General features: G+C 40.7%; 2 protein-coding genes across 2 annotated transcripts; one reads left to right on the top strand and one right to left on the bottom strand.

The window, feature by feature from the left end:
- The first annotated feature begins 1,917 nt into the window (after positions 1-1,917).
- On the top strand, positions 1,918-24,005 carry LOC125235823 (N-alpha-acetyltransferase 15, NatA auxiliary subunit). Its single transcript, XM_048142413.1, has 11 exons — positions 1,918-2,069; positions 2,347-2,431; positions 2,596-2,858; positions 3,344-3,651; positions 4,475-4,609; positions 5,959-6,099; positions 6,840-7,107; positions 8,455-8,611; positions 9,160-9,284; positions 9,844-10,057; positions 23,846-24,005. The coding sequence occupies exons 1-11, from the start codon at positions 2,013-2,015 to the stop codon at positions 23,920-23,922; spliced, it is 1,830 nt and encodes a 609-aa protein (XP_047998370.1). The 5' UTR covers positions 1,918-2,012; the 3' UTR covers positions 23,923-24,005.
- LOC125235824 lies at positions 15,737-27,092 on the bottom strand. Its single transcript, XM_048142414.1, has 2 exons — positions 26,746-27,092; positions 15,737-17,160 (listed from the first exon to the last, which is right to left on the bottom strand). Exon 2 carries the CDS (start codon positions 17,158-17,160, stop codon positions 15,871-15,873), a length of 1,290 nt encoding a protein of 429 aa, XP_047998371.1. The 5' UTR covers positions 26,746-27,092; the 3' UTR covers positions 15,737-15,870.

Raw genomic sequence — 27,092 nt, 5'->3', positions numbered from 1 at the left:
AATAACAAGTTACAATTCTGCATATTCAGGGTAACAACATTTGTCCAAAGACAATATTTTCTGAAACTTTTGCAAATCAAGGGTGGTCAAATCCGATAACTTGAGCAAACTGGTTTTTGAAATTTGAACTGTGAAGTTCTAGCAAGTTCTTGTTTTAATTAATAAAAATTTAATTGCAGTTTATTGGTTTTTTATGTTTCTCTCTAAAAGAAATTGTTTATACACTTGTGACATTATGGTATATGGTATACCTTGATAACTTGGTTGATATTTTACACAATGAAAATCCTAGACACCCCCACATAGGCATTTACAGAAAAGTACATACCTAAATATATAGAAGATGGTCAACTGTGTAACAATATTATAACCCTTCTAAATAGCAATTACTTTTATAGAATTAACATTAGATAACTAAATATAGAAAAATGAGTAGTAAATGCATAATTAACTATTGCAATATCATAAATGATAAAATGTCATGTAAATTATTGCACTGGGAGTGTTTTGTTCATACTAAAAGTATTGGTAGCTAAAAATATCATAAATCACACTTTAATATTACAATACAAAATAAATTTGTGAGTCAACAATTTTATCCAAGAGTTCAACACAATTTCGCTGTGTTTTTTCTTATCAGTTAAGATGTTACAATATTTTATTGCCCTGCCAATTATTTCTTAACAATAAAAAAATATTTACATCTGTGGATCAAAACCTTGATCATCATTCAGCGCATTTGTGTCATCAATGTCTTCCTTGGCATCATTGTCAAGGATAGGTTCGTTAAGCGGTTCATGTGCATTCAAAGCAGGACTCAACTTAGGAGGCTGTGCAGCCGGGGTAACTTTAGAGGACACTATGTTACCTGCCGGTTTTGTAGCCATAGAGGCTAAAGTTGCCTTCAAATTCTCTACCTGCTTCTCCAAATCTTCTATCTTCTTCTTCCTATCCGCTAATTGATCCGTTAAAGTAACTTTTTCTAATCTCAAAGTCTGGATCACACCTTCTTTGCTCAGTTGAAGATTTTTTAGAGACTCGCGTTCTGCCACGCACAGTTGTTCGTCCATTTTCGTTCTATTAACTTTCAATTCGGTCTCTGTTAACTTATGTTTATAGTCTTTGATGTCGTCAAACAGCTTCCCTTTTTCTTTGTCGAGATCATCGAGTTTTGAAACGTAACCGTCTTTTTGTTCAAGAAGTCGTAGAGACTCTTCCATGCACGAGGTCTGCTGTTTAGAGCATTCTTGAAGTTGTACGCTCATTTCGGCGACTCTGTTTCGCAACACGGTGAGCAAACTTCCACTATTTAATAGTGAAAGGACCAGCAGGATGCACACGGCGAACATCAAATACATGGGCCAGCGACGCATGTTTTCTATACCCATATTATTTCACCTATCGTAATGGAAACTATCACACTTATTTCCACTCACAGTAACATAAATAAAAATATGAATTTATTTATATACCACCAAGACCAAAGAAAAATGCTACACTAGCCAATGATTGACATAAGCCAAAATTGATAAGTTTTGACGTTATGCTTGTTCATGAAGGTTGTCATATGTCAATTTTAAATAATATTTTTCTGTTGCTTAAAACATCTTTATCTCAAATGATTTAATTTGATTTTCTTAAATTGTATTCATGTCAGGTAAAGCAAAGTTAGAAAAACTCATCAGAAACTATTTGCCTAACCTTCATTTCTTAGAATACTTAGTAAACTGGACATATTTCTTATAACGTTCTCTGTAAACGCAACTCATCGTAATCATAGACAAACAATATTTACTTTTAAATAAAGACGACTATTGATGGTACGACTGTCGTTATTACATTTCAACTGAGCTGGTATCACCCAATTTGGTCACGTGACCCACTTATCATCTTTCCGAAAAGCCCATAGACAATCCTTCATCGACTTCTTTGGTTTATAGCCACGAGGTTTTTAGCTATATTTCAATTTATTAGTGAATTAATAAAAATACGCTTCGTTTTCTTTGAACAAAATGCCACCCAGTAATCCTTTGCCGCCCAAAGAAAATGCGCTATTCAAAAGAATTTTGGTAAGTCCAATTGTAAACATATATTTTGGTTCACTATAGCTTGTCATCCTCGGCGATTATATTGAATTATAAAATAAAGCATATCTTTTGAATGACAACCCGGAGCTACATGCAATTGCACTACGCTATTTTTATTTATTGATACTTTCATCTATTCCTGTAATATAAGTCTAGTATCATTATTTGTATCATATATAACTGGCCTTGCATCTTCCGAGTGCCTGTATCTAATAATAAATAAGGTTAAATAATAACTAACTAATGCCTGTTTTTTCAGCGTTGCTATGAACATAAACAATATAAAAATGGTTTGAAATTTGCCAAGCAAATCCTCTCCAACCCAAAATTCGCAGAACATGGAGGTGAGTGTTTTTGCGACTATTTTACGTATAAATAAGTGATTATCTGTGTAATTCAGTATTGTTTTCTGTTATCAATACTTACTTTTTTCCATTTTTGTAGCTGAAAAATATTTTTGTCTAATGTTTGTGTAGTTCAGTGATTCATGTTTGTTTTTTTTTTTCAGAGACCTTGGCTATGAAAGGTTTGACGCTAAACTGCCTGGGACGTAAAGAAGAAGCATACGAATATGTGCGCCGAGGCCTCCGCAATGATCTCAAGTCCCCAGTGTGTTGGCATGTCTATGGTCTCCTGCAGCGGTCTGATAAGAAATATGATGAGGCCATCAAATGTTATCGGAATGCTCTTAAATGGGAAAAGGAGAATATACAGATTCTTCGGGATTTATCCCTTCTTCAGATCCAAATGAGAGATTTGGAAGGTTACAAGGTATTTAATTTTTTTTTAAATACTAATTATAAGACATGCAATGCTGTCTCTAAAAGTTTAAATAATGTGTTACTAGAACATTTCATGCAACATGATAGACATGAGAATTTTTTTAAAAAGCAAAAGGGAATGTACAAGTTTCTAATGGGGTGGCAACGCGCATGTGACACTGATTGTGTTGCAGGCGTCGATGGGTTGCGGTGGCCACTTTACATCAGGCGGGCCGTATGCTTGTTTGCCACCGACATAGTATAAAAAAAAACTACATATTGATTTGAATGAGACAATGCTTTTATTTGAAACATAAGTGTTTTGATACTAATTCATAACTAGCATTGCGTTGTGTCACATGTTTATACTTTATTGTATTCCTACATGAACTACTATTTTCCTATCCTTAATATTTGTATTGAACCACTGGTTACATAATTCATGAAACATTTTTATATATGGCAATAAGTTCACAATAAGTACACTAATTCCAGGACACCCGTTATCAGCTGTTTATGCTCCGACCAACACAAAGGGCTTCCTGGATAGGCTTCGCAATGAGCTATCATCTGCTCGGGGACTATGAAATGGCCAACAGCATTCTCGACGCCTTCCGTACAAACCAAATGAAGGGCCCATACGACTATGAACATTCAGAACTGCTTTTGTACCAGAACATGGTTCTAGCGGAGTCCGGACAGTTTGACAGGGCATTGTCACATTTACACAAGTTCCAGACGCAGATTCTTGATAAATTATCAGTGAAAGAAACTAGTGGGGAATATTATTTGAAGTTGAAAAGGTTTGTGTCAATACCTAAGAAGTTTTTAAGCCACAAAGGTTTAAATTCGCTTTCTTTAAAATGTTAGAAATCCATTTAACTAGTTCACACTGCAAATTCGCTAGTGTGTTAATATAGACATAATGATAACACATGCAATGCACAGCAGTACTGTAATTAGCATAACAATGCCAGTTTTCATTTAGTTATTGTTAAGAACCTACTCTGCCCTGTTATGCAAAACAGTGTATCATATTTCCAATTTATATATGCTGTTTTGTTCTAACAGCAATACCAGATACCAATTTGAGTCTACATTGCATGTGGTCACAAATTGAAATACTAACAAATAATTTCTTTCTGTTCTTGGGCTAATCAAATATGGTCAGTTAAAATATTAGTACTATTGTGAACTAAGATGTTATTCATAATATTGTACTATTCCGTCTATTGTCCAGGAGCTGTAAGTTCACATTTTTGACACATTTGTTTTGAGGTATATTGCGATGTGGCTAAGCCTTACAAGGACGCGAGCGCCTTACAAGGGCGTTAGGCCCTACAAGGACGCGCTAAATTAATATCATAAAATACTCACGAATATCCGCAAAAATGTAACATGTGTTAGATCATGTTTAAAGTAAGCGAAATATTGTTTTTAAGTACTTGATTTTTTTAAATGTTATTACAGGATTATATTTAAAATTTCATTAGGTCGCACGAGTTTACGTTTTGTGGACGCTGTCATGTGTCAAAAGAGGAACTTACAGCTCCGGGACAATAGCTTACTAGTTACTCTTATTGTATGATGGGAATCCTTATCAATAAATTCATGTACTATTTTCAGATTTAAAGAAGCAGAGGCAGTTTACGAAGACTTATTAAAGCGGAACCCTGAAAATGTGATGTATTATCAGAAACTTATAGAAGCTAAACAACTTAGTGATCCTGATGAAAAAGTGGCCTTCTTCGATGTATATAAGTAAGTTTAACCCAGTATTTATAGCTATTGGTTTTAACGTAGAGGACGAATCAATGTACTGATAGTTTTTGCTTCTCTGGAATGAATTTCCAAATAAAGACAAGACAAGAATTTATAATATTTCCAGACAGTCTCATTTAACAGTTTGCCATAATCTAATTAGCCGCCGTATAGAGACACAACTTATTTGTTTGTGTGTGTGTGTGTTTTCTTTAATTTTAATGTTATTTTATAGTGCATTCGTTGAATGTGTAATTATGTAGGCTATTACTATAAAGTTTGTATGAGGAATAATAAATAATTTCTTATGTAAGGTAGAATAAAGCTATATTTGATGCTAATGCTGCTGCTGGCTATAATAGTACAGTTTGTATTAGTAATTACATAATAATTGTACCCAATAAATAACTATAAAGTGGCTTCAAATCTAACAGATTATTACGCAGTCACTGAGATAATACTTAATCTATGTTATTTAAAACCTAACATTGTGAGGCTGCCATGTACAATGCAGCGAGTCAATGCCACTGTGATTGCTGGACAGCGATATAATAATGCGTTTGTAAAAGAGGTAGAACAAATGGTTAAATGTTAAAAGTTATTCATGGTTTGTGTCTTTCAGACTCCTGACTTTATGTAAACTTCATTTTTTTTTATAATCATGCTTGATGATTTTTCAATATTTAAAAAACTAGGGAAAACAAGAGGAATTCCTGGAGGCTCCCTAAATTTATCAGGGTCCCCTTCTACATCTCGACACTATTGCTAGGTTGTCTGTACCTAACCAAACCTTGTAGGCCTAAACAAAAATCTAGACCCTGCATGTATACGTACGCAAGCCTGTTTCCCAGAGGGGTAAGGCTTCACATACTTTCATATGAGCAAAGATATTTGTTGCTGAGTCATGGATGTTTTCTATGTATATAAGTATGTAGTTATTTATTTAAGTATGTATATCGTAGCTTGGCACCTATAGTACAAAGCTTTGCTTGTTTGGCGCTAAGTTGATCTGTTTGAGGTGTCCCCAATATTTTTTATTTATTATTTATATCATTCCTCATATATGCTCGTCGGTCTCGAGTACTTCTGACCTGGCCTTTTTGCAATATTTCCCCGATTTGGTCGAGAATAGTTCGCCTAGGTCTTCCTCATGCAACCGACCCTTCCACTCTTAACCAATCTCTCTCGCTTTCTTTCTCTGTACCCTTCGGGTGTAGGCCTCCTTCAACGTGCGACACTCGTCACGGTTCTGTGCGATCTAGAGCCGCTTCCTCCCAGCATACCTTTTGATATCGTCCGCCCAACGCATCTGCGGTCTTTTTTTCTAACGCATCATATATCACTTGCAGGAAAGAGTATCCCAAAGCAATAGCGCCCCGGCGGCTGCAACTGTCGGAGGCTGGTTCTCCGGCCGTGTTCGCCAAGCTGGTCGATGAGTACCTACGTCACGGCCTGCACAAGGGCATCCCACCGCTGTTCGTTGATATTAGGTAAGGTGACAATGGAATGATGCTCTGATGAGAACTTGGTAGAGATTTCGAAAGCGAATTCTTTGAATAAATCAGAATATTACTGAATAGGTTGTGAAGGTTTCAGGTGTTTTTCATTGCTGACAGCATTTTAATGGTCGGGCTGTTACAGTCTGGCAAAAAGGAATAGAAATAAAAAAGTGGCAACATTGTAGTGTTGTCTCTTAAAATAATCATCAATATACGACCGGTCTGGCGCAGTCGGTAGTGACCCTGCCTGCTACGCCGCGGTCCCGGGTTCGAATCCCGGTAAGGGCATTTATTTGTGTGATGAGCATAGATATTTGTTCCCGAGTCATGAATGTTTTCTATGTATATAAGTATTCATATATTATATATATCGTTGTCTGAGTACCCACAACACAAGCCTTCTTGAGCTTACCGTGGGCCTCAGTCAATCTGTGTAAGAATGTCCTATAATATTTATTTATATTAATATATTGATTAAGTGAATATTATTCAATATATGCTGTGTAAGACACCGGGAAGACACTATCCTGTTGCCACTTTATAATTTCTACTAGCCAGGCTATATAACACTTGTAGCTATATAATAATTATATGTATTTGGGATATTCAAACCCATTAATATCACGTTGTCAGGTGTTGAACAACAAATACTTACCTCTCAATCCCAGACTACCACGCACCATAAATGTCCTGGTACACAACTAACCATATTTTAAACTATTTCATTCCAGATCGTTATACGCGGATAAAAGCAAAGCCGAAACGATAGAAAACCTAGTACTGCAATACATAGAAAACTTATCCAAAACCGGCACATTCAGTTCCGACCCGAGCGAAGCGAAGCAACCTGCAAGCGCCCTTCTATGGGCGTACTATTACGCCGCTCAGCACTTCGATTATAAGAAGGATACGGACCGAGCCTTGAAGTATATTGACGCTGCGATAGAACACACACCGACTTTGATAGAGCTGTTTATTGTTAAAGGAAGAATATATAAGGTTAGTAGACTTTTATTCGGCAGTTTGTGTATTCAACGAGCGTTAGATTAAACCGCTCTGCATTGCCATTCTAAGTCGCATGTAAAATGGGTCATCATCCTCCTTGCGTTATCCCGGCATTTGCCACGGCTCATGGGAGCCTGGGGTCCGCTTTGACAACTAATGCACTAGTTTTACGAAAGCGACTGCCATCTGACCTTCCAACCCGAAAGGTAACTAGACCTTATTGGAATTAGTCCGGTTTCCGGTGATGTTTTCCTTCACCGAAAAGCGACTGGCAAATATCAAATGACATTTCGCACATAAGTTCCGAGAAACTCGCATGTAAAATGGGTATTAGAATTTATTGATGCAACGATGCACACGCCTACGTTGATAGAGCTGTTTGTGTTTATTGTTATTGGAAGAATATGTAAGGTTGGTAGCTTTTGTATACAAAATCTTGTGTATTGAATGAGCATTCGATTAAACCGTTCTGCATGTCCATTATCATCATCTCCTCCTAGCCGTTTTCGGCTACGGCGACTGCGTTTTACAGTTGAGAGCGTCGTTGGTGTGCTCTCAGGTGGCTGACGTAGCCAATTTTTGCTACGAATGTGCGGCCACACTCGCGGCAGGTCAGCACCCCTCCGAAAGTAATAGCCACAGGTGGTCTGGCTTTTAGCTCATCGCGCTTAGCGTCGAGTTCTGTGCGCCGTCTAGCTTCAAACTGACGCACCTGTGTCTGCACAGTATATTGATGCTGCGATTTTCTTTATACAATACTAGCGTTTTTCTGCGGCTTCGCTTTTTTTTAACCGCCTTCCAAATCTCAAAGGAAGGGGTTTTCAATTCGTCTGTATTTTTTTTTTTCTTTTTTTTTTCTTTAATGTTTGTTCCTCGATATCTCCGGATTCCTCAGGGTCGGCGGTAGTATAAATCGGGCTAATGTACCGTATGATGCCAAGCATCAGATTCTGCTACCCAAGAAACATCATTTCACAAATCTGCTTATAGATTTCTATCACAAAACACAATTGTGGGACCTCAAACTTTGCAATTTGCTCTCGCACAGACCTACTGGATCCTGTGTGCTCGCGATGCAGTACGTATGCGTACGCGACGCTGTATATCGTGTATTCGCGCTCGACCTGTTGCGCCACAGCCGTCAATGGCTCAATTGCCTACTACTAGGGTTCGATCACTTCGTCCCTTCGACGAATTGATAACATAATCCAACATTTGAAAGTATTTATCACCAGAACCCCAAAGGAAGGCGGTTTTTTTTTCTTAAAAATTATTTACCCTATATTCAGTGAAGGCTATCACAATGTACCTTGTTTTAACGATACTTTTGTAATATTCCAGCACGCCGGGGACCCAGTCTCAGCCTACCAGTGGCTAGAGGAAGCGCAGGCCATGGACACAGCGGATCGCTACGTGAACAGCAAGTGCGCGCGCTATATGCTGCGCGCCGGGCACGTGGCGCGCGCCGAAGAGATGTGCGCCAAGTTCACCAGAGAAGGTACTAGTACTACTTTTTTTTTAATTCGGTGTTTGGTGAGGGTCAATCGGCCCTCGCTAGGAGTACAGTACACTAGTATAGCAGGCTATTAAATATGATCACTGATCAGCTACCAGTGTAGAGGATCTGCCATGAATGAACAGTACAGGCGTGGTCATAACAGCGGCCGATCCGCAGAGTTTCTAATGGGTTGGCAACGCGCATGTGACACTCCTTGAGTTGCACGCGTCCATAGGTTACGGTGACCGCTTCCCATCAGGCGGACCGTATGCTTGTTTGCCACCAACGTAGTATTAAAAAAAAGGGTGCGGTGACCGCGACACCGACACCACCTTTTCTGCACTGTTAAGTAAACCCCACGACCTCGTACAATTATTAGGGTTGACGTTCTTTTGCTTGCACTCTCACAATTTTGACAATTAGCCAAAAGGGACAGTCTCATGTATTTGAAAAGAACACCATTCGACCCTGTACCGCTGTCAAACTTCGGTTTAATATGCAGTTTATTTTCGGTACGGTAGTATGACATAAGTATTTTTTTTTAACAGGTGTTCCGGCCACAGAAAACCTGAACGAAATGCAGTGCATGTGGTTCCAAACGGAAGCCGCCGCGGCCTACCAGCGCGCGAGGCAGTGGGGCGAGGCGCTCAAAAAAGCACATGAAGTCGATAGGGTAAGTACAATCAAACAACTACGCGATAGTGCTACGAGTATTTTGGCAGGGTCGCCATGTAAATGTATCTAGTGAGTGAGTCTTTTAAAAGGCTGAAATATATATTCTTTTCTTTTGAACATTTATTTCAATACGATAGAGAGTACCACTAATTTAATGTGATGAGCTGATGAGGAGACACACTTTTTCCCTATTTTTTTTCTGGAATATTGCCTTTCATCACATAATATGTATGTAGGATATCAATGTGACTATCTACTTTTGACATTGATGTCCTATTTATAGTATTTTTAGTCTTTGGCCAAAATCAGTTTTGTTTTCATTCAAACTGGGATCCAACGCTGACGAACTGCAACTCAATTACAACTAGTGTCAGTTGCTGGCACAACATACCATACTGCCGTGCACCATAAGGATGAAATTTACTGGCACATAACCTAGATAAACTTTTAGACCTTTCCTCGTCCTTATGCTTAAGTGACAATCTGAAACCTTTTGCTCAAGAACGCCAAGTTGTCATAGTTTTCAGTAGTTGTAACATACCATTCTCCTCTTCCAGCACTTCTCCGAAATAATGGAGGACCAATTCGATTTCCACTCCTACTGCATGCGCAAGATGACTCTCCGGTCATACGTAGGCCTACTCCGGTTAGAAGACGTCCTGCGCGCGCATCCATTCTACTTCCGAGCCGCGCGCGCCGCCATATCCGTCTATTTGAGACTCTACGCCAACCCGCTACAGGATAACGTGCAGCCTCAGGAGCCCGACACAGGTAAGACTATATCCGACTCTCTCACACTAGTGCCGTCTCTTACACGCTCGTGACAAGAGTCAGCCATCGCCAGATGTCATATACACCTTGTTTTTAGGGTTCCGTAGTCTACTAGGAACCCTTATAGTTTCGCCATGTCTGTCTGTCCGTCCGTCCGTCCGTCCGCGGATAATCTCAGTAACCGTTAGCACTAGAAAGCTGAAATTTGGTACCAATATGTATATCAATCACGCCAACAAAGTGCAAAAATAAAAAATGGAAAAAAATGTTTTATTAGGGTACCCCCCCTACATGTAAAGTGGGGGCTGATTTTTTTTTTCATTCCAACCCCAACGTGTGATATATTGTTAGATAGGTATTTAAAAATGAATAAGGGTTTACTAAGATCGTTTTTTGATAATATTAATATTTTCGGAAATAATCGCTTCTAAAGGAAAAAAAAGTGCGTCCCCCCCCTCTAACTTTTGAACCATATGTTTAAAAAATATGAAAAAAATCACAAAAGTAGAACTTTATAAAGACTTTCTAGGAAAATTGTTTTGAACTTGATAGGTTCAGTAGTTTTTGAGAAAAATACGGAAAACTACGGAACCCTACACTGAGCGTGGCCCGACACGCTCTTGGCCAGTTTTTTTTTGTTTTCCGTTAAGTTCTACACGTTAAGTTCATTATCAGGAACCACCCTATATATCACTTTTGAACCACCCTATATTCACCCTATTAAACTCGCAAAAACATTTTTTTCATCGTTTTCATACATAATAAATGAATTAATCAGTGTGAGAGACCCTTAGGGATAACATTTAAGTTGTGTCAAGTGATTGACGGCACATGTCAAAACAAATAACATTAGGAATTTGTAAAGGCTGTCACACACGTGTTCAGTTATTATTTTTATTTTTTTAATAACTGGGTAACCATAAGAGTTTCTTAGAGAAATTAATTGTATTTGATCTAAAGAACCTTCCCTTAAAGTTACAAAATTCAATAAAACACGATGTATACCAAAGATCAAGCAAACGTATCTACTTAGCGTGTCAAATGAACTCAGTAAAATCCACTGAGTTGTCCGTCTTTAATCGCAGCTTGCAGTTTTCGGGCGTTAATTTTTGTAAGTTGAAGTCAACAAAAACATTAAAAATGCCTCGTTACGTCATATGTACAGTCAAGTGTAAAAATATGGGTGCGTACAACTTATCAAAAATATGTCCCATAGCACTTTATGTCGGCGGAATAAGGTCTCGGTACATATTTTTGAGCGCATAAAATCGATACGTATTTTTGCACTTGACTGTAATTGCAACAACACAAAAATTATGAACACTCAAGGGCCTGAGACATATTTAAAATCACAGACAAGTAACAACTTCAGTACAATATCTGGGTACGTAGCCGAATGACACAAACGCTCACGAAACGAAACGCTCGTAGATATTTATCTCTATCGCTCTTGCGTATTGGCGCGCGAGCCAGACTACCTTTCGCGGCGTTTCATTTTCGTTTCGCGTCGCTGAAATGCCATTCGGCTACGGCACCTGATACGCTCGGCCCCTATACAAATAGATGAACTTGTTTTTTTTATCTAAATTTGTGACTATATCCGACTCAGTCACACTAGTGCCGTCTCTTACACACCTGTGACAAGAGTTAGCCATCGCGGGCTATCTGCGACTGTACGGACCCGCTGCAGGACGACGGGCAGCCTCAGGAGCCCGACACAGGTACGACTATATCCGACTCTGTCACACTAGTGCCGTCTCTTACACACCTGTGACAAGAGTCAGCCATCGCGGTCTATCTGCGACTGTACGGATCCGCTGCAGGACGACGGGCAGCCTCAGGAGCCCGACACAGGTACGACTATATCCGACTCTGTCACACTAGTGCCGTCTCTTAAACACCTGTGACAAGAGTCAGCCATCGCTGTCTATCTGCGACTGTACGGACCCGCTGCAGGACGACGGGCAGCCGGGAGCCCGACACAGGTACGACTATATCCGACTTGTCACACTAGTGCCGTCTCTTAAACACCTGTGACAAGAGTCAGCCATCGCGGTCTATCTGCGACTGTACGGACCCGCTGCAGGACGACGGGCAGCCTCAGGAGCCCGACACAGGTACGACTATATCCGACTCTGTCACACTAGTGCCGTCTCTTACACACCTGTGACAAGAGTCAGCCATCGCGGTCTATCTGCGACTGTACGGACCCGCTGCAGGACAACGGGAAGCCTCAGGAGCCCGACACAGGTACGACTATATCCGACTCTGTCACACTAGTGCCGTCTCTTACACACCTGTGACAAGAGTCAGCCATCGCGGTCTATCTGCGACTGTACGGACCCGCTGCAGAACAACGGGAAGCCTCAGGAGCCCGACACAGGTACGACTATATCCGACTCTGTCACACTAGTGCCGTCTCTTACACACCTGTGACAAGAGTCAGCCATCGCTGTCTATCTGCGACTGTACGGACCCGCTGCAGGACGACGGGCAGCCTCGGGAGCCCGACACAGGTACGACTATATCCGACTCTGTCACACTAGCGCCGTCTCACACAACACGAGTCAGTTATAAGAGGCCTACTTCGGTTAGAAGACATATACTGCGCGCGCTCACCCGTTCTACTTCCGAGCCGTCTATGGCCGATATTACACTATCATAAAAATATGATCATAGACAACATGCCGTCCTTTTTTTTCAGCACGTTGGAGAAAAAGGCAGGCATACAGACCAATGATCATATATATGATAGTGTCTGCTACTTTACGCGAACCCGCTACACGACAACGTGCAGTAACCGAACTATTTGGCTCAATACGAATATTAAAAAACTACTGAACATGCCGAATACCAAATATTCGGCCCATCTCTAATCCATACTAAATTGTTGCCCAGGAAAAACTGTGACAATTACGAAGAAAGTGGCGCCCTCATTAATTTTCTACTATTTCACGCTGTGTACTGCACTGCACTGTACTGTATCTCTGGCCTTATGCGTACTCGCTATAGTGACGGCTACAGGAAGCTAAATAGGTATATTCTCCTCTCCTATCTTTATCGTGAAACCCCCTTACGTCTTCATAACCCACAGGGTGAAAATATTAAATTTTCAAATAATTAATTTCTTATTTTCGGCAACTTTTGGAAGCAAACATCATCAATATAAATTTTCATCTAGTCCATATCAATACAATATCATTGCTTAAAATATTCTACTGCTGGCCGGATTACTAGTTCATCTTACCCGTCATATCTATTTAGTCACGTATTGTATAAGAATTCTGATTCTGGGACTATTTGTTTACAATGTCATGTTTTTTTAGTCCCACCCTGGAATCTGAAGAAAACAAACTTTCAAATGTTTACATTGTTTTATTTTATTTTTATATTCTTTGTATTAAAAATACAGTACAAAATCACAATGATTTGTTATTATTAATTTGTTAAAAATAACAATCATCACCATAATTACAACACATCGTCACTCTTATCATAATATCATATCACACATTCCTAACATTTCGAAAATACTGATATAAATAAATAACAAACTATGCATGCACCGCAGTCTCTTAAAATAATTTAATAAATAATTACGAGCGTCCAACAGTCGCTAAGGTCCAACACTAGGGACGCACGTCCGATCGTTCTAAATATGGCAACGCGGGTTCGCCCGCTAGTCTCTCGCTTACACTACTTAGGACACTTTAACATCACATTTGCGCTTTATATTTACACAATACAACTGTTCAGACTAGAGCTTTGGTTTCACCGTCCGTAGCCGGGCGACCGGTACCTCTCGCGCTCGCGCGTCTGCGCCGCCTGCGGCGTCAGGAAGTACACGTGCGCGCCCTCTCCCGGCAGCCGGTACGACACGAACGAGCCCGGCCGCCCTTCGCCCGCCGCGTTCACGGGCGATATCCACTCCGCGTCCGGGTTCACAGGCGGCAGCGGCCTTCTGTAGTTCACCGCCGTGTCACCGGCTAAAGATGGTCTGTTCAAGTCATATTGCTCCCCTGCCGTGTACTGCGGCCTTTGAACCTGAGATGGCACCCTGTACTGCTGTGACCGGTATCCCGGATTAGGTATCGGGATAAACTCGCTGTCAGGGTTGATCGTCGGTCGCGGTAGCCGCTCGTTCACTAATGTGTCATCCGCTAATGACGGCGGATTTTGAGGCTGTATCAGTTCGGCGTTATGATGTCCTATGGGCTCGCTGTTAAGGTTTATCGTCGGCCTAGGGTGACGCTCGTTGACGAGAGTGTCTCTGTCCAGCGACGGTGGGTTTGGACTCTGCGACTCGATTATTTCATATGCGTAATTCAAGTTTATGTTGTTATCTATCGGCGTCCTGACCGTCCCGATAGGAGGAGTCACCGCCAAACCGTTGACGTCGCGAGTACTGTCTTCGATCTTCTTGCCGAAGATGTCGAAGGAGTTCTTAGTGATGTCGTCGAGATATCTCTCGTCCTGCTGCGTGTAGTAGCCGTGGCTGACCGGGCTCGGGGTCACGCTGGGAACCCTGTGGCTGACGTGATGTTGCGCCGGCTTGTCGTTTTGTATCGGGATGTGGTTTCGATTGTTTTTCGGTCTGACTTCCTTGATTATCGGGGCGTCTTCGTAATCTTCGTCCCTGGTCTTCGTTTTAGGATAGTATCTGGTAGATGTGGGTGTCTCAGTAGTTACTTGCACATTCTCTATTAAATATTGCTGATGGGACACAGGCGAAGCTGATGGAGTGATGGCGTTAAACTCGTTATCCAAATTAAATGGTTTGCTGTAGCTGACCATGGGTCTAAAAGGTTCGGGGTCCAATTTTGGCGCTCGGAAACTGAATTGATCCGGTCTCGGTTTCGATTGATAACTAAACTGGTATACAGGTACTTGCACGGGCCGCGCGGTGATTGCCTTGGGTTTGTGGCCGTGCTGTCTGTGTTGCTTGGGCCTCTTAGTTGTAAACAAGTCAATAGTCTGTTGTATGTCAGCTATCTGCTGGTAGAACGCCTCGGGCCGTTTTTGTTGAGGCTGTACATAGACGGGTTTCTGAATGCTGAAGTACTCCTGTGTGAGCGTGCGGGGGCCTTGTTTCTGTGGCCACAAGAACAACGCATCGGCTTGATCGATCGCTCCGTAGGCTACGTCCACGGCCGGGTTATACGCTTGTTGGTTATTGATAGCTTGTTGCTGATGCTGCGGTGTCGGTACAGTTTTATAATAGTTTCTGCCATCAAAGAACGATGCTGGAGAGGGAGAAGTTTTAGGCTGTTCATCATAGAAGTAGAACGATGCCAACGCGTTTTCATTTGGCTTTCGGTTGTACACAGGTTGAAGCTTCGTGATCGGTACGTTGCTGTTTTGCGTGTTCGAGTAGTATGCTCGTAATGGCACTGGGGTTGATGTAACAAAGTTGTCGGTGACGACATCGGGAGTTTTCTCGGGCACTTTGTATACAATGTAAGGTTTCTCCGTTGTAGTAGGCGGATTTTCATATGTATCAGGATAGTCGTATATAACAGACACCGACAAAGGCTTTGACGTAACTTTTCCCCTGATTTTGTACACAGGCTTTTCTGTTTTCGGCCTCGGGTTAATTTCTTCGGGAAGATTCTGGACACGCACAGGGACTCGTTTCGGTATCTCTACTACGGGTTGCGGTCTCAACTTCTGAGTCGGCGTTACTACAACATACTGCGGCGTTGTTATCGTGGTGGGTACTTCAGTTGTCTTGGGGTATTCCGTAGTGGTGGTAGTAGTGGTAGGTCTAGTCTTGTACTTGTTGCGATGTACAGACGGTGTCGGCGACGGTCGTTTTATCGTCGGCTTAGGTCTAGCGTAGGTCGACGTAGTCGTCGGTCGAATGGTCGATTTGGTCGCTGGTGTAGTTGTTTTGTCTTCAGAGGAGCAAAGAAGTCCGGAGGTGGGGGTAGTATAATTCCAGGCACTAACGGTCCAGCTGGCACGCTATTGTTGTAGTCCGCGCGGTAAGAAAAATTGTAAGGCGGCGGATAATAGATCGAAGGGTCGTCTTCGTCGTACAGGTCTGACTGGTTGCTCGGTGGTGGTAGGAATGCTGCGCCCGGAGGAAAGCCTTCTGGAAAAGAGCCGTTCATGGATGGAGGGAAAGGGAATGCTCCTTCGCTCGCATTCCCGGGTAGGAATGGGAACGGAGGAATTGGCAGCGACGCTCCCCCGGCAGAAGTGTTTCCCGGATTTTCACCCGGGGCGTAGGGCGGACCGGGTGCAAAGGGGAATGGCGGAGGATATAGAGGGCCTTCGCCTTCTCGCGTAGCGTAGGGAGGGAATTGGGGCGCAGGGACACTGCCGTTAGGAGTGAGGAAGACGAGCGGTCCGTCGTCGGAGAGTCGTACTGGAAAGGGCGGTGGCACTTTTGGTTTCTGCGGTAGCTTTACTTGCCTTCTGGGCGCCTCGTAATCGTCGATCGGGGGCCACGGCCTGCGAGCGGTCTCTTTCGTTCGCTCCGGGAAGGAACCACCTTTCAACACTAATAGATGGTCCTCCGCTAGCCAAATTTCGTCTTTCTTCAGACCACCTAACGTCTGTATATTATCCTTATCTCTGGTATCCTCGTTTGGCTCGTAACTCACTATTCCAGGCCGTTTAGGTGTTTTAGAGAAAATTTCATTCTGAATGAGACCATATTTCCCTTCGGCCACCTGATCTGAGAGCGTCTTTTTGTCCTCGTCCACCTCTTTGGGTTTGACGGTCTCTTTGCCTTCGCCAGCGCTGGACATGAGCATGCCATCGTCCCATATCCCCTGGTTCCATCCTACGGTGCCGCCCGACTGGTCCGGCACGATCACGCCTACAAACTTTCCGGTCTCGCTCTTGGCGTCGTACCCTATCGAGTTCTTGGGGTTGCCGTACTCTTTATCGGGTTTGATCTTGATGTGTCCGCCGATGAGTCGCTTGATGGTTCGCTGCGACTCAGCGGGGTCGGCGTCGGGCGGAGGGCCGAGGCTCCGCTGATCGCGCACGAACGAGTCGGGCGGCAGCACGTAGGTCGGCACGAGCACGCTAGCGCGCGCCGAGCACGCCCATGCCAGCGCTAGCACGAGCGCTATCGCCGCCCCTCTCACCATCTGAAAGTTTACAAAACATCACATTTTAGTTATACAAGTCACACTACAAATATTACGTCTAAGCAAACACAGGTGTTATAAAACTATGAATGAACTCATCTAAGTAAACAGATTGTTATTTAAATACGTTCCGTAATTGTCGCTCATGAGCGCAAGAAGTGAAAGGACACGAAGACAAAGGCGGCGGCCACTGATTCGGGCACTGCCGCGCCGCGCGCCGCTGCTCGCCTTTTATCAAGTTTTACTGACCACCTCCGACCCGCCTGGCATTGAGAATCAAGCGTTTAATTGGAAATTGAATGGCCAGTAATAACACGAGACAGGAAGGCCGGCCTTAATACGAAAACTGCGAGTGTCATGCTGTTCGGCTTTGACTCCGTATTCCATTTTAGTTTCAATCGATCGCGCCTCATTGTTTTAGTTCGCTCATTCTTCTTTAGCCTCGACGAGAGAAATGCTCATTAGCCGCAATCGCTAACGACATGAAATCTACGCGAGTTTTGAAACAATGATCGGATAATTTTTCAATATCGAACGGCACGAGCTTGTAATGCAATTTTATGGTTGAAGTCACGATTGTGCATTAGCCGAGTTGTGTGCAAAATCGCGTCTCTTTAGATGATTGCGGCGTGGGCGACATGTGACATGGGGCCGAAATGCGCGAAATGGATAAACGACATTGTGTTGCGAAACGAGCGCGTTTGTTGCAGCGAAAGCGCTCGGAGGCTGTACGGAGTGGTTTAATGGTGGAGCTAGATTTAGAGCAGTTAGGGCAGTGAAGGTTGAGTCGCCGGTGTCCGGTGGGCGTTGCAGGGCGCCGTGAAAGGCACGGTCGCCTAGCCGCGATAAGAACACGAACGCTCGGCGGAAAGTGTACCGGCCCATTAAACAGAAATACTGCGCCATCGATGTTTTTAATTGGTTCCATTCTGTTCCAGATTGATGCTAATGATATTACCCCAATAGGTTACACTGACCTTTCCTCTACAAGTTATTTAGATACTAGACGAATTTTGGGGGAAATGCTTGGACGTGAATCACGGCAACCTTGATTTGTTTAATAATCGCATTGTCGCGGTTGAGCAACGCTTGCATAACGCCCACCGGTTGTTTGCTTTCCGAACCCAATAACTACCACTTTACTAAACTATATATCAGCGAAGACAGCAGAGTTAATTTTGCAATATTATCGTACCTATACCGAAGTAAATGAGTAAAGTTCAAAGTAAACATTGAAGAGGCACCTGACATTTGCCGAATCATCCTTTAAGTGCATCCTTTCGTTTATATCTCGTTAGCCTTCATAAGAATTGTCGCGATTGTCACTACCGAACCAAAGGTTTTATTATTAAAAGGCTGTCGTAATGCTACATGAGCGATGGAAACTAAGACAAGCGCGTGGCCTTGCCGAAGCAAGGTGCCCGATTTTTTTTGCGGTCAGTACAAAACGTGCAGTGATTAAACAAAACCAACGGCCTGGGGTTTTATTCCCGTCGATCACCGAGCTCGGGCTAACCAAGCGAGCTGCAAACCAGTATAAGATAGCTTTTCTATTGCTCATAGTTACCACGAATCTTGAGATCACCGATTTTTACTGGTTTAAGTTGCTCAGCTAGCAAATGGAATACGGGCTGGGAGTGTCGCAGCCGCTTTCAACAATGCCCAGCCTTGTGGTTGTTGTGAACACGCCCTAACCACCGATCAGCACACAAAGCCATTGTTTTTCCCCCGATTCTAATGCCGTGAGCTTTCTTTACGTTCTCTTTTCACCAAGCGTTGGGAAACGGCCGGGTGATGCATTGTTGACGATTTGTATTCAGCTCGGATCGGCGACTTTCCATCGGCCTTTGTGTGTGCTTGCGTCCGCACCAGGATGTGTTTCGTCACACGCGTTTTTCAACCTGGTCCTTTCTCGCTAGTTTAGTTACTATTACCGTAATCACCGTGCGGACGTCTCTGGTCTGCATAATTGCATACATAGATCTCCTTGAGCTTACGGAACGACGGAAACCTACGCGTATTTATTACGGCTTACACTAAGTACCGGCTGTTTGCAACCTGTGTTTCTACCATATTATTAGTTTGATAACTTGTCCGTCAGGCTCGGACACGCGTTAATATTGCACAATAACGAATCGATCGTATCAATCGATATTATTAAAAGTACACGTGGCGATCTGGTTTTGTCGCGACTTTCGAAACTGTAACAAATTGTTGACTGTGGCATTGGTGGCCCCGAGCGGCACAATTATGCACTTTGTCCTTATAAGGTAGTGTGTGTGCGTGGCAACAATGTGGTCATTATTGTCCGTATGTCCACCTTGAGTCTTCGGTAATTGATTCGGAAATAGGGTTATAAATAGCTATGTCCGTATCCCTAGCTCCATACCATAACTAGAGAATTACTTTTGAAAAATCAATGAATAAGTGTCGTGTCGCAAAAACAAACCAAACTGGAGAAATGAACGAAAAACGAAACACGAACTGACCTAGAACTTAAAAATGACTCGTGTAACTTAAACAGCAGCAAAAACGAAGTTATTTAAAACTGTTCATATAGTAAAAATGTACAGTGAATCAATCGAAATGGAAAACGATTTTATTTGCTAGATAAAAAACTGTTTCAAATCACAACATGTTTCTTGTAAACGTTCGATATTTACATTCCAAAACAATTTTACCTTGCCACTGCTACTTATTGCGTATTCTCCCATAATAAAAATAATTTCAATTTGCAACTATGATTATTTCTCAAACGACAGGGTTAATTCGTGTTATCAAGCTGCGCCGCGTCACGTAATTGGTCAGTAAACAATCGGTAAATGTTTCGGGTGAGCGGAGCCGTTTAGGATGCGCACGCGTCGCGTTAGCGTGCGTCCATTAGGGTTGCTACAAGTAGAATTAGACAAACTTATATTATTCTAAAAAAATACTATAAAATATAGTGAATTTAGTTGAATTTAAATGTAGTTTCATTTACTAAATCGAATGACTATAAATGCTGTTGCGTGAAGAGGATAACAGAATATCAGTTCGCCCGGATGATATCAGCCTGTTAGTTATTCGCCATTCGCGATTAACTTTGGGCCTACTGTGAATGTAACTAAAAGTAATAACGGTCTTACCAATTTCATGAACGAAATTGACATGAAATTAGATTAGAGTAGGATTTGTTAACTCGATAAAATACTCAACCATAACAAAACTATAAACTGAAATAAATGTCATATACAAAGAAAAAATTAAATATTTCCTATGAAATAATTTAATTTGGTCTTAGAGTGCATAACAAAACTGACTAAAACGCGTATACTTTTTTGTTCATCCAATCCAAATCTTTCTAATCACAACAAAAACCGTCGAGTAATTTAATTCACTAAATGATTTTGCGTAACGCCAACCCTAATCGAGCGCGTGCCGTCTGATTGATCTACAGCCTCATTATATGCTGCTAAGTTTAAAAGGTCGCATATACATCGCGCTTTGTACTTCAAGCGTGACTTTTGTAAGTGACATGGTAGTAGGTATGCTCAAAGATATGGCCAAATAGTTGCATGCCGAAGGTACGATTTTAGACTTTTGTCGCAATTGTAGCAATAAATGTTTGGAGTGGACATACTTATAAGTGTAAATATAGTTTATGGTTTATAATTTAAGCTAAACATATTTTAAAATTGTATAGGACTAGTATTTTAGCTCTAAATTCAAACTAAATTTAATTTTAATGATATTGTTAATGCCTCGTGCTTAACACGTTTTAAGTTGATTTAGTTTAACGATCATTAAACGTTTATCGTTTAACATAACAATTTTATTATAAATGACTCATTTAAAGCACAGTTTTAAAGTCTGGTCAAAAATAAGCTTGTGCCCAACAAAAAACATTGAAAACTAACCCCAACACACAAGACTATCAAGACGGGCCCTTTACTCGACTTATTAAAAGCAAAATGTAAAAGCGAATTCTAAATTACAATGTGACTGCAACTAGAAATCTATGTCAATTGACATGATCGCACTGGATGCGTTCGCAAACAGGTTCCTTCGCCTTGACCGCCGATCCCTGACACTATTTACATCCACTATGTGATGGAACAATAGTAACATTAGAAACTAAACGCAATTAATACTGAAGACGACATTTGCCATCCACGATGCTAACATTCAAAGGGATTCAACCTTTGTCTATGTTATTCACGAAGTCATACGATTAAAAGCTAGATTTAACAAATTCGCGCGTCATTATTAATGACGTAGTATACTGACGTTCTTCGATAAATCATTGCGCTAGATATATTGCTTTAAGGTCATAGAACAATATAAAAAATGTCTATAGGAGAATTTTCTTTGATCTCAGAATTAATCAACTGAGTCATAACAATAAGCGAGATCAATGGGTCTATTTTTACGCTAATTAAGTATTGAGAATTAAATTAATATGTTTTTGTTTAACTCACTTGCGTTAACATTAACACGAAAGCAGAAGTGAATAAGCGCCACAAATTAAATTATATTGAAATCAAAATTTAAGAGCTGAATGTTTACTTTATTACGACTAGTTATGTTTTTTGAGACATTACGATTTTTTTATTACCTATTTCATAATTATCTCTTCAATTAGTTACTGAACGGAAATTAAAGAGGTTTTAATCGATATGTTAGAACCTGTATAGGTACATATTTGGCTTGCGGTCTGTAGTGTGAAGTTCGTGAAAAGTCTAATTACTAATTTACTATATTTTTAAAATATTTAGGTGTTTTCCACTGTTTTAAATAAACATTGTCTAAAAGACGATAAAGCAATATTTGCACAATATTTGGAAAATTACTACTTGCAATGTGAAGTGTCATTCATTATTTTTATCTATAAGTTTATTTTCATTATCTGAAACTACAGGTTTTTAGATAATGCAGCAAGACTATTGTAATTTCATAGTTTTACATCGGTGAATAAATTCGCCACGCCTGGTTAAGGTCCCCTCGGCATCGACCTCGCGTCTTAATTCAACTTAATGTGGGAACTCCTTTATGTCTTCATGAATCAGATTATTTTAGCTTTTAGAAAAACACTAAGGTTGTGTCCAAGTTCATAATATTGATTTTGAATGTAGGCGTTTATGATTATTAGTTTTAAATGCTAATAGCCATTAGTGTTTAATGATTGGAATCCATTTTTGTGTGGTTTTTCCTAAACAGGATTTTATTTGTTTATCAATATATACTGAGTTTATAATTATGTGTCGTATCTAGAATTGCTCTATTATTGTGCTTTTCATAATTTTTTGTAACATTGTCTACCTGAAAGTGATCTTGATCTTTTATAGTAATAAGTTCATTGTTGATAATTTCGAAATACCTCTTTTACATTTAGCTTTGTTCAGTAAAATAACTCGCATACCTATAAATACATGTAAGATTCGCAACGACAATAATCTTTGTTATTTTCATCTAATGGCATGAGATCACCTTGTAAAATCGATCTAGTTCCGAGTCGTGACTGGGTTCGCCGCGCACGCGCCGCTTATATTTCAACTTATTTTTCTATGGGCTCTGTCATGTGGCCCATTGTTAGCAGATTTATGATTTATAATGATACTAAACTCCAAGGTAACGCACATTGTGCAAGTCTTTCTACAGTAATGGATATACAACAATTTTCAAACGATACTTTAGCCTCTTAAGTCCTAAAGTATTTTTTTAGGTTATGAATTTCCTTTCGATTTGAGTTTGTCATTTTAAAAGGACATCGGGAGCTTGAAGGTTAGGCAGGTTCGTGGGTTACCTATCATATCTGTTTGTCTATAGTGGCATTGCAATGCATGTACATAATTTTCAGTGTCACCGGTACAGTAAGCTACAATTAATCTCCATTCTTAGTTGCATTCTTTCTCATTGTTGTAAACGGTGTAACTTGCCAAGGTCTCCGTCTAATATATGTTGTATGTCGCTTTGACCTCAGATTGACAACTATTTAGTAGGCTTGCTTAAATATGAACGAACACGGTTGTATGTTGGCATCGTGTCAAAACACAATACAAAATATATAGTGCTGCGACATTGTTATTACTTCACGTACAAAAATTGTATCTTTTTTTATAACATACATTAAAAAAGATACAATTATTGACTTTTGGGTCCATACCGTATTTTACATAAGAATCCATCCTCATTCATTCAAATGCACACGTTAAATGGAATCTCACCCTTGAGATTTAAGAAAAGAACCTTCACACCAATTATTGTTAAACTTCCGCGTGCTACCTACTTGTTAACTTCGTCTTAAAAATATGTCGTGTGTCCATTATTTTATGTATCATATCTCACCGATCTTGATAGCGATAACATGTTTTCATTTTCCAGTTAATTAAACAAATCTATGTTATCATGTCCCAATTTTCAAATTTATATAACTATTTACACACGTATGGCTTTCTTTTCCCACTAGGCTTTCTTAGCATTGTTTCGTAATTCCGTAAAGTGGTCGCATCCAGCTTTATTGTACGTAATCTGCCGTGTAATGCGCTCCCATGTCATACGTTCGTAATTGCTGTTACAGCATCCTCAAATTTTACATCTCCGGCCCCTAACAGTACGTGGCTTGTTAACTTATGAACTTCCTTATCGACGACAATTTCATCAAATTAAACATTTACTCTCTTTAACATGCATCTTTTTATTGTTGCAGGTAAGTCTATCTATCATCTCTCTGTTATTAGCGGCCAACGATTCAGATCGGAAGGTAAGATCAACACCGCTCTGTGATATACCAGTATGAGGTAAACATCAATTAGCTGATACATAGATAATGCTAGCTATTAGTTAGTTCTGTATTGTTTAATATGAGCGTCTTTTGCAAGAGTTTCAAAATTTTTCCGCCACTATGCTTTACCTTTTGGTGTTTTTCGGAGCGTGGCGCTTAATAGGCAACCTTAGATTGCGCGCGAGTCCTTCGCTCGGTGCGCGTGAAAAGCTGCATATTTTAATATTTGCTACATTTTGTAACATTATTTTCAAGCAATTTGGATAGCTATCAGTTTATCGTTTACGGTAATTATTTCCAAGGTAAAGTTTATACTTCTGGCGAGGTACGTGCGGAACTGGCGACATTATGGGCTGACAACGCAGTACTTATAATAACAGTAATGAGTTATGGTTGCGGTTATTTCGTCTCGTTAGCCGCTGATGACGAAGCGCGACTAACACAACTATTGTCTCAGTCTCTTGCTACATACGCGGTTACAAAAATCATTGTCTTTTTAGTTTGTTTTTGCTATCTCGGTTTTCCCTGATCATAGTTTTTGTACTTATCCAGCCGGATCTTGTACATCTTGACTTGACGTCAAAGATCAACCTATTTTAAATGACTATTTATCATTATTTGCGTATGCTAATATATAATTCACGTTCGGATCGGCACGCGTTCGTCTCGTTTATAGTTTAGCAACGTGTGGGTTACTAAAGCGCACATTGTCGAATCCCGTGTGAAATAGACCGAGGACGCCGGTCTTGTCCACTCAGTCACACACGAAGTCTGATACTGCACATATTGTCTATTATTATAATTATGTTTATTCGACATTTTTTATACCTACACCTAAGGAATATAAGTAGAGGTAAATAACTCCGAAAGCAAGACTTACTAATTTCCGTGACAGGAAAAACGTTGATACTCCCGAGCATGACCGATTCATGAATGATAGATTATTATTACTTATTTTTTTTAAAGCCTTCGGCCACTCTTTAGTAGCATTTTTATAATTTACTTGCTAAGTTAAATGCTCAGCATTACATTATTATTGTATATGCTCAACCCGTTTAGAATTCAAGGCAAAACTTGCATATGGCAAATGACATTGCAATCAGGTAAGACCCAAGAAGGTGACCTATCTATGTAATATATCGATTATCGATGTGTCATCGCTATTTCTATATCTACCATAACGGTTCACGTTTGCACTAGCATCAATGTCTTACGTATGCAGAAACTTAGATGTGTGCGTTTCTACATAAAAGTGAAAATCTCCCTTACTTTCTATGCATTCAAATCGCTAAAGTGCTATGTTTAACATACATAAATTACACTTTAAAACACATATTTGCGGCTATTAGATTTGCAAGCACATACAACCGGCCATATTTGCATTATCGCGATTACGATCTCGGCTGTTATGGTTTTTTAACCGAATTTATCTGGTTTTTACTCACGGACACAATAAACGAATCGTCTTTGTATCCGCGTTTTAATTGATATTTGTGTTATTTTCACACGATTTGCCTAAACGTTCGAATGATGAGGAATCACTATTGTTATTGTTTACTTCCTCAACTTTAATATCACGTTTGTATTGCTTTGGTAAATAAACTATTTACTACCATACCATTCTCATCTCTTCAGATTACATCATGGTGTGTGGCTTTGGTGCATTTATTTTAATACTGGACGCGATCGGAAGTCACCAATTTGCTCTCTAATGCATGATAGCTACATGATCATTATTCATCTTCAACTCACATGGACAGCAATCAAAATCTACATTATCGACTTTCTTCAATTAAAAAATGCAAATCGATAGGCAATTATAAATCGAACCTGCTCTAGATTTGAACGCTCTAGTTATCGATTATGTATTGATATACCTTTAACGATTTGATTATTAACGGGCCAGTACGTGACATAAGAGTTAATCGAGTTACACGTATTGAGCTAATCAAGCTTAAATAGTCACGTAATTCGGATCGACAGTTCGATGTAAATGTCATTAGTATCGCATACACGTTTGCACGCTGCCCCGTTACGATTTTATGTCTTGGTTTACGGCAGAATTCTTAATTCGTATCGGTAATCTAAAGAACACTTCTAATTTAAAATGAGACTAAACCTGATTTGAAAATAAATTGTAAATTTCTAAGCTACCATGGAATGCCATTGTCTTTTGAGCAGTGTGGTGCAATGGAATGCACTCATATGCTATTAAGGCACCGTGTCTTAGACAAAAGTCATTACATCTAATAAAGTCATCTAGCCCATGTTAGGTGGTCTTCGCTGATTGCTTTGAATGAGTTGTTACGATGTTACTGATGCTTAACATTAACACACGCATATCCATTCATAAAGTCCTACGCTTGATTTGCTATCGTTAGAATTGTTTTGAGCGATGCAACGTGTGGGTGAACATTTTGACATTGTAGGCGTTCGGGTCATGTCTTTACTTATTGTTATATATTTGCGAAACTGGTTATTATTCGCTCTTATTTGCATTAGCCGATTATTGGAATTAATATAAAAGGTTTAGTCATGTTCGGTCGAATAGTTTTATAGGTAACCGAGTCTAAGAGTCGATTCGCTGAAACGCGCATTTGTTTGCATTTTCCCACAGGTGTTTCTTTATACGAGCACGTCATTGAGTTTTATGTCGAAGGCTGAGCTCTGTGAAACTTTAAGTTTAATATTTCTGTCGCGATACCGAACCTTATTGTTGCGGCGTTCATTGTTGCCGGCGTCGTGAGATCTGGGTCGGGGCCCTACTGCAGAATTGTCACTATAAAACCATACTAAAACTCATAAAACAGTAAACTTGCGCTTACATTTCTGATAACGGTTGAGGCTGCGGCTATTGTCAACACTCTCGAAATTCAATCGCACATCACACGGATGCTAAAGTCACTTCACTTGAGTTTTTAAATCACTGGTCAGTCACTGGCACATGTCGGGAACTGTCTCGGAGGTCGGTCGGTGCTCGAATGCTGGCTCCCGGGTCCCGTGGTGGGGTGGCACGTGTGGTTCTGTGGTCTCGCGGCGCATGAGTGGCGAGGTGGTAGGGGGCGCGCAGAGTAAATACTCCGGCAGTAGCGCGTGCGCCGCTCACGCACACATTTACAATTATCACCCACACCCGTATAACAATGACGTGTTTAACATCTAATGATGAGTG

This window comes from Leguminivora glycinivorella, chromosome 18 (assembly GCF_023078275.1).
Source record: "Leguminivora glycinivorella isolate SPB_JAAS2020 chromosome 18, LegGlyc_1.1, whole genome shotgun sequence".
Taxonomy (NCBI): Eukaryota; Metazoa; Arthropoda; class Insecta; order Lepidoptera; family Tortricidae; genus Leguminivora; species Leguminivora glycinivorella.
The sequence above is the reverse complement of the archived record's forward strand: the minus strand, read 5'-3'. Positions and strand labels throughout refer to the sequence as shown.